Source organism: Chlorocebus sabaeus, chromosome 15 (assembly GCF_047675955.1).
Source record: "Chlorocebus sabaeus isolate Y175 chromosome 15, mChlSab1.0.hap1, whole genome shotgun sequence".
Classification (NCBI taxonomy): Eukaryota; Metazoa; Chordata; class Mammalia; order Primates; family Cercopithecidae; genus Chlorocebus; species Chlorocebus sabaeus.
Genome location: NC_132918.1, coordinates 42,013,065 through 42,026,710, shown reverse-complemented (window position 1 = coordinate 42,026,710; position 13,646 = coordinate 42,013,065). Strand labels below are relative to the sequence as shown.

At 35.9% G+C, this 13,646-nt stretch overlaps 1 protein-coding gene across 6 annotated transcripts in view; it reads right to left on the bottom strand.

Annotated features, from left to right (window-relative positions):
* The window catches only part of HLTF (helicase like transcription factor), a 56,448-nt gene that overhangs the window by 21,371 nt on the left and 21,431 nt on the right, over positions 1-13,646 (bottom strand). For 4 of the 6 annotated variants that reach the window (XM_008008767.3, XM_008008768.3, XM_008008770.3 and 1 more), the window contains exons 9-14: positions 12,311-12,386; positions 10,910-11,003; positions 8,265-8,344; positions 8,129-8,173; positions 6,910-6,999; positions 2,839-2,936 (exon numbers count right to left, since the gene is read on the bottom strand). In XM_008008767.3, the coding sequence (XP_008006958.3) occupies positions 2,839-2,936; positions 6,910-6,999; positions 8,129-8,173; positions 8,265-8,344; positions 10,910-11,003; positions 12,311-12,386 (483 nt within the window). The remainder of the gene's footprint in view (positions 1-2,838; positions 2,937-6,909; positions 7,000-8,128; positions 8,174-8,264; positions 8,345-10,909; positions 11,004-12,310; positions 12,387-13,646) is intronic. The other 2 variants (XM_008008769.3, XM_008008772.3) reach the window with 1 other exon arrangement.

The window sequence follows — 13,646 nt, the reverse complement described above, 5'->3', positions numbered from 1 at the left end:
CAAGAAGGTTTAGAGATAGCTTACAAAATAAGATGTAATAAAAAGAGTAATAAATGAGTAACATATTCAAGGCAGAGGAAAAGGGTAGCTCATTGGACATGGCAATATTGAAGTCTGAAGATCTCTGTAAAGGGAGTTTTTGTAGGGAGTGGAAGCAAAAACCAGACTACCAAGGACTGAAGAAAATATTAAACATGAAATAATAAAGGCAAAAATGCAGAGAGGATAAAACATGAGAAAGTAAAGCTGAAAATGCAAAGAATTTCTTAAATAAATTTGGTAAAGAAGAAAAGGAGATTAGAATCCAGCATAACAAAGAATCCAATATGAGAAAACTGAATCAATGGGTGGCCTTGAAATGGGACAGTGCATGTTTACAAACGGATTACACTCGGAATAGAAGAAAATCAGCTTTTCTGGAGAATGAAGGGAGAGAACTATAGTTACTCCATTTCTAGACAGTGTTAGGCTCTTCTGTCGATGTATGTATATATCATCCTCTCAACAGAAAATGAAATAGGTGTTATTTCATGAGATTACTTGTCTAAATATCCAGAACAAATATGTAGTAGAAGTAGGATTGGTACCCAGGTTCTACTCCTTTACCTGGATTATTTGAAGACAAAAAAGGGAATATAAGTCAGTTCTAGCCTGCTCTGCAGAATGTTAGATCCTTTACTTGAGAGCCAGGAAGAGAGTATCTTGTTGAGACTGAAATTTTAATTCCTGATCATTGAGATCATTTGGATGTTCGTCCCCTCCAAATCTCAGGTTGAAATGTAATCTCCAGTGTTGGAGGTGGGGCCTGGAGGTGGGAGGTGTATGGATCATAGGGGCGGATCCCTCCTGAGTGGCTTAGTGCTAACCCCTTGGTGATGAGTGAGTTCTCACTCTAAGTTCACGTGCGATCTGGTTGTTTCTAAGTTTGTAGCACCTCTCCACTCTCTCTCTTGCTCCCACTCTGGCAATGTGATGCTGGATCCCCACCACCTTCTGCCATGAGTGTAAGCTTCCTGAGGTTGTGTAAGCTTCCTGAGGCCTCACCAGAAGCAGATGCCAGCACCATACTTCCTGTAAAGCCTGCAGTATCATGAGCCAGTTAAACCTCTTAAATTATCCAGCCTGTTATTTCTTTATAGCAATGCAAGAATGGACTAACACAACCATGAATCCCTATATGCCAAACCACCCCTCATTCCTTTGAATTCAGTGTGCATGATCTCACCTGGCAAGATTTTGCCAGTTTCCTTTCTGAACTTTACATTACCTGAACTATTCTAAGTATAAAATTATAATTAAATACTGAATGCCCATTTTAAAAATATATCTCTATACCCCAAGCCCTAAAATAATAGCAGTTATATTGTTTATACCTCCATTAATACTCTAAACCTTATCCCGAAACTGCCATTCAAGTACCCATGAACTATCCTTCCCATAACAACCAACAAATTAAAGAAAGAACAGTTTCGTTGGAATAAAAAAATAGCAACAGACCATTAACATTCATTCTTCCGGTCCTTAGAGGAAAAATGATACACTAATCAGGACAAGGTAGATTTGCTTCTTTTAAAATAAATAAACCAAAAACTTATATAAAAAAAGATAATTCATGTCATGGAAAAAAAGACTATATAAAGCCAAGAAGAGGCCACTAAATTTGACAATTAGACTATCACAAGTAGTCTTTTCCAATGCAATTTAGAGAACTAATGGTAGAAGCCAGATTACACTGAAGTAAGGAATTAGTAAGTAAAAGCACAAAGTAGAAATTAACCCCCAAGAGTATGACAGTGAAGGAAAGCAGAAGAGCAGCAACTTAAAGATACATATCAAGAGAATGTATTTTAAAATGAAAAAAAACCTGAGTATGTATCAGGAAAGAGCCAGTGGGAAGAGACTAAATAAACAAGGGAAAAAAGAACAGATAAGCAAATGTGGGAAAAGAGAGGATCCAATGTAGAGATTAAATACTGGTCTTAAAGAGTACGATCTCCTCCTCCTCTAAGAAGAATGGCGAGGAGAGATAAACAGATAACTTGGAAGTGGCCAGAGTGGTGAGTGGTCCTTATATTCACAGGGATTCCAAGAGAGTCATTATTTCACTATAACAAGAAGTTTGCAGCTCAAACTAGGAAGAAAACATATCCAGGCTTCAAATAAACAATTAATGAAAAGGTTCCATTCCAATGTCAATGTTTCAGAACAGAAAAGCAATCTGGAAAAAAAAAAAATTTCTGGTGGGTAGTCTTAAAAGGACAGGCTCTAGATTCAAAATGTTGGAAACGATATCCAAAATCCATCATTTATTAGCTGGATGACCTTAGGCAAGTTACTTAACCTGTCTATGTTTCAACGTGGGCACCAATGAAAATCAGGATAATAGTTATGCGAATTAAATAAGAAAAATCCTTAAAAAGAGGTTAAGGACAAACCAAATAAATAAGAGTTGACTAACTGTTGTTATTGTTATACAAGTCAGTTACCGTTGGTAGAGCTCTTAGAAAAGAGAGTTCCAAGAGTCAATTTGTAAATGTAGAGGAGTCAAACTATACATCTTTCCCACTTTGGGGGACAAAAATAGCAAAGGCAGAAATACAAACAAAATCTTAAGTTAGCAACTGATTATGTTCCTTTACCTTCTCTACTACACATCTTTAAAGAAAAATTTCTTCAATTCAGCAAACATAATTCAATTCACCTGACGTGTATTTGAACTTAGATACAAACGGATGACCAAGTATATTTTCCCCAATTAATGACTCTTTAACAGAATACTTTTTACCTTACAGATAAAATACAAATTATGCTACATTTTTAAAGGGCTTAAAGACTTACAATCCAGTTGCTTAACACAGAAAGCGGACAGATGATCAGTGTTGTTCTTGGTCTCTCCTCAACATCAGTTTTCTTTGACCCCTCCACCGCACAAGCTCCTAAAAAAAAGAACCATTGATAGAACCTTTAGCTGTTTTTCTGAAATATATATGTCAATAAGGAGATGGCAATAATGTGCCTCCATGAAAAGATAAATTAGGAACAATTAAAATGAAGGAGATGGACTTTCAACAGGGAATAAATTTTACCTCGTCACTTAAAAAAACTAAAAATCCACATAGTGATTATGAGAAGAACCAAAGGACGGTGATAGAGTAGGTCACAAGGAGAAAGTCTCTAATATTTTCTGACATAGTCATTCATTAAGGCGAACATTTGTGTTATGCAGTTTTCTGAATTTGTGTTATATTTAATTTGGTAGCCAGCCAAGATGGCCCCCAATGATCTCTACTTCCTGATATTCACAATCTTGTGTAATCTCCTCCCACATGCCAACAGGACTGATCTGTGTGACCAACAGAATATAGCAGAGAAGATAGTATGTCACTTCTGAGATAGGTTATAAAAGAAGCTTCCGTATTGGGTGTGTGAGCTCACTCTCATACTCATTCTCTCCCTCAAATCTTTTACTCTGGTGGAGCCAGCTGCCACACTGTGAGGCCACTCAGGCAGCTTATGGAAGGATGCATGTAGTGAGGATCCGAAGACTACAGTTAGCCAGCAAGTAATGAGGTCTGCTGACAACTATGTGAGTGAACTTGGAAATGGATCCTCCCTAAGTCGAATGTTCAGATGACGGCAGCCCCTGAAGAAGAGTTTGATTGCAACCTTGTGAGGGACCATAAGCTATTAAACCATCCAGCTATGCCACTCCGATTCCTAGCCCTGTCAAAATGTGTGAGATAATAAATGTCTGATTTTAAATGGTTAAGTTTTAGGATAATTTTACACAGTAATAGGAACTAATATATTTACAACAAAAATTCTTAATACTTTTCTGTGGAGCATGTTTAAAAATAGTAATAATAAAGTGTTTTTACAAATTCTTGAAATAAAATTCTAGAGCTGGTATCCCTTACCAATGGAGTATCTTTCAGTAAACTTAAAATGCAAATTTCTGAGTTTTCAAAAAATTGTATTTCCACACTAATTTCAAAATTAAAATGGAAGGTGAGCAAAGTATAATACTGTATCTATGTATCATTCACAACTTGCTTTTTTCTCTCAGCGCTGTCTACAGTAGTCCCTCCTTAGCCACAGGGGGTATGTTCCAAGACCCTCAATAGATGCTAAAAACCATAAATAGTATCAAACCCTATATATAATGTTTTTTCCCTATATATACCTATGATAAAGTTTAATTTATAAAGTAGGTGCAGTAAGACATTAGTAACAATAACAAAGAATAAAATAGAACAATTATAACAATATACAGTTGACCCTTACACAATGTAAGTTTGAACTATGTGATGCACTTACATGCAAATTTTTGTTAACCAAACGTGGATTAAAAATACAATATGGGCTGGGTGCTGTGGCTCACGCCTGCAATTCCAGCACTTTGGGAGGCTGAGGCAGGTGGATCATGAGGTCAAGAGATCAAGACCATCCTGGCTAACATGGTGAAACCCATCTCTACTAAAAATACATAAAATTAGCTGGGCATGGTGGTAGGCACCTGTAGTCCCAGCTACTTGGGAGGCTGAGGCAGGAGAATTGCTTGAACCCAGGAGGTGGAGGTTGCCGTGAGCCAAGATCACGCCACTGCACTCCAGCCTGGGCAACAGAGTGAGACTCTATCTCAAAAAAAAAAAAAAAAAAAAACCAACCACAGCAGTATTTGCTGATTGCAAAACTCATGTATACAGAAGGCTAACTTTTGATATATACCTGCTGTCCTGCAGGGCAGACTTTGGGTCTTGAGTATGCGCACATTTTGGTAGACACAGGGGGTCCTGGAACCAACCTGACATATACTGCAGGATGATTGTACTGTAAGAAAACTTATGCGAATGTGGTCTCTCTCTGTCTCTCAAAATATCTTATTGTATATAATATTTTAGAACTGAAACTGTAGCATGTGAAACTGCAGATAAATAACTGTGTTTGGGATTTATACTTATTAGTATTTGTAGCTCTAGTGTATTCATTTTAACCAATGCATAGCATTATATTGCATAAGCAGATTACAATTTATTTCCCACTCCTCTACTGGACAACATGTACATTATTTCTTATTTCATTAAAACAATGCTGCAATGAAAACCATTTTTTCATGTCTCCTTATTTATATCTACAGAGTTACAGGTGGTCTACATTCAGCTTCATTATGTTTTTGTCCAGTTGCTCTCCTTGGTAATTGTCACTCCCATCAACAATGCATGAATTCCTGTTGCTGCACAACTTTGTCAATACTTCGCATTGTGAGATTTTTTAATGTCTGAAAATATGATGGGTAAGAGCATCCCCCTATTCCTTTATGTTTTTGAGACACGGTCTTGCTCTGTCACCCAGGCTGGAATGCAGTGGCGCTATTACGGCTCACTGCAGCCTTGACCACCCAGGCTCGAGTAGCTGGGACTACAGGCGTATGCTACCATGTCTGGCTGATTTTGTGTATTTTTTTTTATAAATGGAATTTTGCCATGTTGCCCACCCTGGTCTTGAACTCATGGGCCTCGGCCTCCCAAAGTGCTGCAATTTCAGGCATGAGCCTCCATGCCTGCCCCCACTATTCATTTAATTTACATCTCCCCAATAATTCTTAATCAGTGTATCTTTTCCAATGTTAGCTGGTTATTTGGGTTTTCTTTCTATGGACTCCACAGGTATATCCTTTGACTATTCTCCTATTGAGTGGTCTTTTTCCTATTCTTACATAGTCTAGAATTGAATCCTTTGTCAAGTTACACTTAATACACATTATCTTCTTTAGTTTTATCATTTTTTACTTTTGTTTATGGCACCTTTTGATGCATGGAAATTTAAAATGTAGTGGCATTTAATCACTCTTTTCCTTATGACCTTTTGTGTCTTACTAAAGAGATCACTATCTACCACAAGGACAATTAGGATTATGGCTTCTGTTTCCATTCATAGAATTTTGTTTCTATTCTGCTTCTCTTTCAAAGGTATGCTTAGTTTGGTTAAAACCAAAATGGCATACAGCTGTGACTTTTAAAATTTTCTCTCTTGTATCACAGCTATGTGTCTGCAACTGAAAGCGGTTTCCAATGTGTAATTTAATTCTATCTCAATTGAAATTTCCACATTTCTTTAAATTTCTAAAATTCCACCCAGCATGCCTATATTTTCTATTTCTAATGATCTGATTCTTGGACCAAAAGTCGGCTCTTTCTCATGAGTCTGTTAGCTCAAATATCACCTTCTTAAACAAGCCCCTTCAAGTCAATCTTTACTTCATTATCCTCCTTTATTTTCTTCACATTACTTCTCATTATTTAAAATTATGTTGACTTGCTTATTGTATGCTTCTCTCATCATTAGATTATATGGTCTATGAAAACAGATAGTGTGCTATATCCCCAACATGTAAAATAAATGGAGACCGAGGGACAGAGATATAATCTGTACCAAATCTCCTCAACCTTAGTTAAGTATCTTCCCATCTCAAATATTTAGTCTCTTAAGCAGTGTTGTTTTCCTATGAATTACAAAATATAAAATCATAACAAAGATCACTAACATTTTAAAATGAAAAGCAAATTCTAATACCAAAAATTAAACCTTTAACTTAAATTAATCCAAATTAAATTAAGCTTTAAAGCAGCCACAAATTGCTTTGTGCCTTCACTAGAAGAAATATTTCTGCTATTCAGGAGTAAGGGCCCCCCATCACATTTTGGCCCTAACTAAAACAAATACAATAGGAAAATGCACCAAAAGGGAAACAAATCATGATGTAGTTTTGTTTTTTTAATGGGATATATACTTTAAAATATAGTCTCTATTTTCTAAACTTCTTGTAATATGGCTTTATAACTTAAAATTTTAAATTTTTTCATTCAAAAACAGAAAACAAAAAACTAGAAAACCAGGATATTTACTGACCCTTTTTCAACATTTTCTTTTTTGTTGTAGGAACAGATGAAGTTAATGCACATGCAAATGACACATCTTCTATAACCTTAGAAGATCCTGCTGATAAAACAACAAAGAATCTTAAAATTTTTTCAAATTATCTCCTGTGCTAGAGAGTACAGGTACTTTCTAAGGGTAAGAAATAGAATATCTTTTTCACACTCTTATTTTAAGAGCTTATATTATTAAGCTAAATATTTGGTAACCAAAATTACTACCTCTGACATTAAGCATATCTTTTCAACTGAGAGAAACGATGTAGTCATTCATGGTAAGACTTCAGCAGAAGAAATGAAAGTAGGAGCAGTTGGCCAGGCACGGTGGCTCACGCCTGTAATCCCAGCACTTTGGGAGGCCGAGGCGGGTGGATCACGAGATCCTGGCTAACATGGTGAAACCCCGTCTCTAATAAAAATACAAAAAATTAGCCGGGCGTAGTGGTGGGCGCCTGTAGGACCAACTACTCGGAAGGCTGAGGCAGGAGAATGGCATGAACCCAGGAGGCCGAGCTCCCAGTGAGCCGAGATTGGGCCACTGTACTCCAGCCTGGGCGACAGAGCGAGACTCCGCCTCAAAAAAAAAAAAAAAAAGGTAGGAACAGTCATATGCAAAGTGATTCAGTTCTCAGGTGGAAGAAGAATTTTTCAAGGAAACAAATAGTTTGATTCCTAATGATAAGGCTGCCAAATTTTCAGATTAGTCAAGATGATCAGTTATTTTCCAAATTGCAATACAATTTCTCAACAAATGAGAAATATAGTATGATCTGAATTACAGGAAAATAGAGCATATTTTAAAGAAAAAGAAAAAATATTATTTTCACATCTGTATAATAATGCAAACTAACAATAATAGTATTGCCAGGAAGACATTCTCAACCTAATTTTGTAATTACTATTCATACTACACACATAGGTTTTACTGAAGTCATTTTATAGGTAGTAGAAAATTGTTTTAAGGATAGTTTAAATATTATTATACTGTAGATTTAATTTGCAACTATTCATTCACTTTTCCTCCTTTACAAAATTAATTTAACACCATTTAAGCTCCATGAAGGTTCAAATGTAAACATCAGCCAAGTTTAAGAGTTATTATTAAAACATTCCAACCTAGCGAGATACAAATCAATGGAGTTGTACTTTAATAATCTTGAAGTCTAGATTATGGGTATATAGTATACACATACCTTTCGCTCTGCCTTTAGTTTTGGACTGTACATTTTTCAGTTTGCCTAAAAATAAAACAAAAATAAACATAAAAATGTGCAAAATAGGACATTAGAATATAGGACACATTATCAAATCAAATCTATTACATGTTACCTTTCATTTTCTGTGGCAATTCACTTGTTTCAATTTCCTCTGAATCACTGCTTTCTATGTACTGGACAGCAGTTTTTCTTCTAAAATTAAGTATACACAAAGAAATTTTTGGACCAACCCAAATCAAAATAAGATACACGAACATGTTTAATAAATGCAATAAAAAACTTTTGTACTACTCATTTATTTTCTAAAAAATTTTTTAAAGATTTTGACAAATGAAAGTCAAATCTGCTAAAAACATTCTGCTTTCATAACCAGACAGATGCACTTACTATACAAAATAGAGTACCACCGTTACTGTTTTTTGAGACAGGGTCTCACTCTTTTGCCCAGGATGGAGTACAGTGACACAGTCAGAAGTCACTGCAACCTCATACTCCTGGGCTCAAGTGATCTTAGCCTCGGGAGTACCTAGGACTACAGGTGCGTGCCACCACACCCAGCAAATTTCACTATTATTAAAATAAATTTGATAGCCGGGAATGGTGGCAGGTGCCTGTAGTCCCAGCTACTCGGGAGGCTGAGGCAGGAAAATGGCGTGAACCCAGGAGGCAGAGCTTGCAGTGAGTGGAGATCGCGCCACCGCACACCAGCCAGGCCAACAGAGTGAGACTCCGTCTCAAAAAAGTAAAATAAAATAAAATAAATTTGAAAAATTAAGTCATTCTAAAAAATTAATAATTTCAATACAAGGTTCAATATTTGGTAGTTCAACTAAAGCATGTAAAGCTACAACAAAAAAGAATTGGCTCTTGGCCAGGCACAGGGGCTCATGTCTGTAATCCCAGCACTTTGGGAGGCAGAGGTGGGCGAATCACTTGAGGTCAAGAGTTTGAGACCAGCCTGGCTAACATGGTGAAACCCCATTTCTACTGAAAATACAAAAACTAGCCAGGTGTGGTGGTGCATGCCTGTAGTTCTAGCTGCTCAGGAGGCTGAGGCAGGAGAATTGCTTGAACCCAGGAGGCAGAGGTTGCAGTGAGCCGAGATCGTTCCATTGCACTCCAGCCTGGGCGACAAGAGCGAAACTCTGTCTCAAAAAAAGAAAAGAAAAGAAAAGAAAAGAAAAAGTAACTGGCTCTCAAAGAAAATACTTCTAATACAATGAAATAAGCAGCCAAAAGGCAAAAATATAATTCTTTCACAATAGAAAATTTCATAAATTTTGTGTAGAACGTTTAACAGTGATTAAGTGCCTAAGAGCAATAAATTCTGAAGTCAGACTGCCTGGCTTCAAATCCTCATTCCACTAGTAATTTGTTATGTGATTTTAAGTAAATCACCTAATATTCTTCAATGTCTGTTTCCTCATAAGATAGAAATAAAAATATAATCCTCATAGAATAAAATGTTACTACATGCAAAAAGCCCCTAATGTTACTACATGCCAAAGTCTGTTACATAATAAGCACATCTGTATTAGCTATAACACACGTGTCAGTTGTTGTTAGTTTTTCTCATGTCCTCACCATTATTATTTCTATGTCCTTTAATCTGATCTGGTCCAATTAACAGTGTTGTGTTACCCAGGTTTATGGTAAGTTCAAAGTTGTAACATTTGTCATTTATCTAAATCTGAAGGAATTAGATTTAGATAACACTGATGAGTGCTGGCTTTGTGCTTAGTTCAGACGGCTATTAATGACAGAACAATTAACACAGCCAGTTTCAAAACCTTTGTTGATGAAATAGCTAGCAGAGACAGATTTGCGATGACTTGCGTAGATACTGATGGTAGACAATATAACACAACAAAAGCCCAGTTTTTAGACCTATCTCAGAGGATAAAAGAAGTTTGTAAAGTTAACAGATTCAAGACAAGATCAGAGGAGAATTACATCTTTTTTTAAATTCTCCCTCTAGTCTATGTTAATATAATACTGTTCATAAATAACTTTATCATGTCTTATTTCCACTACATGTGAAGAATTGAAACGATCAAGAATGCCTTTGTCAAGTAATCTAATAAAATATTCTTCAGTTTTCATCCCCTTAAATCCACAAAGAAAACTTCTAAAATCTCAAAAAAAGCAAAAATCCCAAGATCTAGATTTTAGTTCCTTGATAAAGTAGAAAAAAAGTAGTAGAAAGATGAATGATTATTAAAATTTACCAATTCATTTCTTTTATAAGTCAGTATCATTTTTCTTCATCTGTAAAATGAGAATACCCTATCTGCCTAAGTCATCGTGATCTTGGCAGTTTCAAATAAAAGAATGTATTTGAAAGAACTACTTAACAAATATAATGGTCATGGTCATCTTTATCTCTCTCTTTTTCTTTTTTTTTGAGACGGAGTCTCGCTCTGTCACCCAGGCTGGAGTGCAGTGGCGCAATCTTGGCTCACTGCAAGCTCTGCCTCCCAGGTTCACGCCATTCTCCTGCCTAAGTCTCCTGAATAGTTGGGACTACAGGCACCCACCACCAGGCCTGGCTAATTTTTTTCTATTTTTAGTAGAGATGGGGTTTCACCATGTTAGCCAGGATGGTCTCGATTTCCTGACCTTGTGATCCGCCTGCCTCAGCCTCCCAAAGTGCTGGGATTACAGGTGTGAGCCATTGTGCCCAGCCTCTATCTCTCTTACACATAAGAAAACAGAGTCTAAATAAACATATGACATAATCAAACCATAACAGTTTACCTTTTGGGGCGGGGGCTAGACAATTCTGACATGCGACACTTATTCTTCTCCTTGACATCTGAAATACTGGGTTGTTCACTACATCTAGATGCTTCTATTTCAAAGAAAAATGCAAATATAAAGTATTAGTAAGGTGTCTTAGAAATTAGTATTATCCCTCTTAAAACCTTGGTTTTCTAATTACTGATTTTCAGTTTTCTTAACATCTTCATTCCTTTCATTACTCTATTTTGTCTACTTTTTTCCTAATCTAGTATTTCCTCATTTCTAATTAGAAAGTACCTTCAAATTTTTATGACCCAGTCTTTTCTTTGTACTCATCCAGCCAATCCCCACACTAGCTGAATGTTTTGCTGTACCAAGGCAGCTAAGAGCTACTGGAACCACAAATAGGTGCTGTTATAAATTTACATGTTCAAATCTCAGCTGTCACCTTGTGTCACTTGGTAACTCTTCTTACTAAATACTGTTCAGCTCCCCTACCCATTCATCAGCATGATCCATACCAGAATGATCCACACTACTTTGACCCCTTTGCCTAGATTCTAACTCCTTTTATTCCAAGATGACCTATTTCACTTTACAAAGAAAATGAGATGGCATCTTCCATAAAAATCTCAATTTTCCTATCTTTTAATCTACTCATTTATCTATACTTTCCCTCAACCTTACTTCTTTCCTTCTACTGCTAACTCATCTACCTATTCTCCTGATTCTATTTCCTCCCACAACCTACTACTCTCTCTACTAAATCCAAAATCTCATGGATTCCTTTCTTAAAACCACAGAACAAAATCAAAAACAAAAAAAAACCCCTCATCTTACCCTAACCCAGCCACCTATTTCTTTCCTATTCCAAACTTAAGTAATAGCACACAACTGTTATTTACAATTTTTCACCTACTACTCTTAAAATATTTTTGGTCTGCTCTAATCTATCTTTAGAAATTAACTTTATGAAGGTCAGTTAACTGTAAAATCCACAGAGCTCTTTCCATTTCTCCTATGACTTCAGAATTTGGCTCTAAAGCTAGCTTTCCAGCATTATCTGCTGTTATCCATGCGTATTACATTTTAAATACAATAAAATTCACTAAGGTCCCAAAATAAAACATGCTCTTTTAAAAGTATCCTTTCATGAGATTTTTTTTCACAACCCAAAATGCTCTTCCCCAGTTCTCTAAATGGTATACTACCTAATTCAATCATCTCCTTGATGAAACCTTTCCTACCAGTACTCAGGAAAGACCTTTTAAATAAGAGATCCTAAATTTTTGTACAGTACAAAGCCAAAACTAGAATTACAATATCAGGCTGAAAAAACACAAATCAAATATTGGGTCATATTCAAATTAAAGTTTACGAGATCAAATATTGGGTCATTTCAAAATTAAAATTTACCTTTGCTTAGTCCATCTGCCTTTTCACTGGTACTGTTTCCTCCAAGTTTCATAGCGTCATCGTTAACATTACATTCCTGGGTAAATAGGCATATTTCTTAAACAGTACCGCTATCAGTTTTAAATAACTTTAAATGCATCGTGTTTTATATTGCTTTACTTTGCATAATAAAAATGACTTAAATTGCTACCCAATTCTGGAGCAACTGAAGGGGAGGGTGAATAAGTGAAGAGGAAAATATACAAATTGATTTAAAATTTTTTTACGGGTATCTCAAAAAAAAAAAAAAACAAACTACTTGGTCTTTACCTTTTCAAAAGGAATACCAAAAGCAAATCTCAATTATAAATGACACATTAATGAAAAACTCAAGAACTGGGATTTACTTTATAATGAAGAATTCTCAGACTTCAAACTTTTCAAATCAATGTTCCATGTTCATATCGCGCCACTACACTCCGTCTCAAAAAATAAAATAAATTAAAAATCCAATAGAGATATGTAACCAGAAGAGTTACTTTAGATAGTTAACGTCTAAGCATCAGCTCCGAGAAAGAGATGGTAAAAATGTTTTTCATCAAACGTCCTATCCAGTCTTCAATAATTACTATAACCATTTATATTAAACAGTATAAAAAAAAAAAAAACTAAACGTTTATTCAAACATAAAGGATGTCCTTTGCATTCATCTTCTTCCTTTTTTTTTTTTTTTTTTTTTTTTTGAGACAGAATTTCATTCTTGTTGCCCAGGCTGTTGTGCAACGGCACAATCTTGGCTCATTGCAACCTCCACCTCCCAGGTTCAAGTGATTCTCCTGCCTCAGCCTCCCGAGTAACTATGATTACAGGCATGCACCACCACACCCAGCTAATTTTGTATTTTCAGTAGAGACAGGGTTTCACCATGTTGGTCAGACTGGTCTCAAACTCCTAACCTCAGGTGATCTGCCCGCCTTGGCCTTCCAAAGTGCTGGGATTACAGGCATGAGTCACTGTGCTCAGCTTTGGATTATTCTTTATATCAAAATATTTTGCTCAGCAAACTTTTTCTCTATAAAGTTCAAAGATAAACTTTTTATCAGGTCCAAGCTGGATGAAATAATAGTATGTTAGAATCTAGAGGAATTTAAATCAATATTTCAGTATATTTATGTTTGGAATATCTAAACACACTTGAAAGAGTGACTTTTTTTTTTTTTAGTAAATCCCTGGCTGGAAATCACACCTTCAGTTGCCATTTCAATTAATGTAGCAACCCAAATATCCTAAAACCTTCCTACTATAAAACACACCTTAAATATGTAACTGATCTTGGGGAAAAATAAGAGAAATCCTT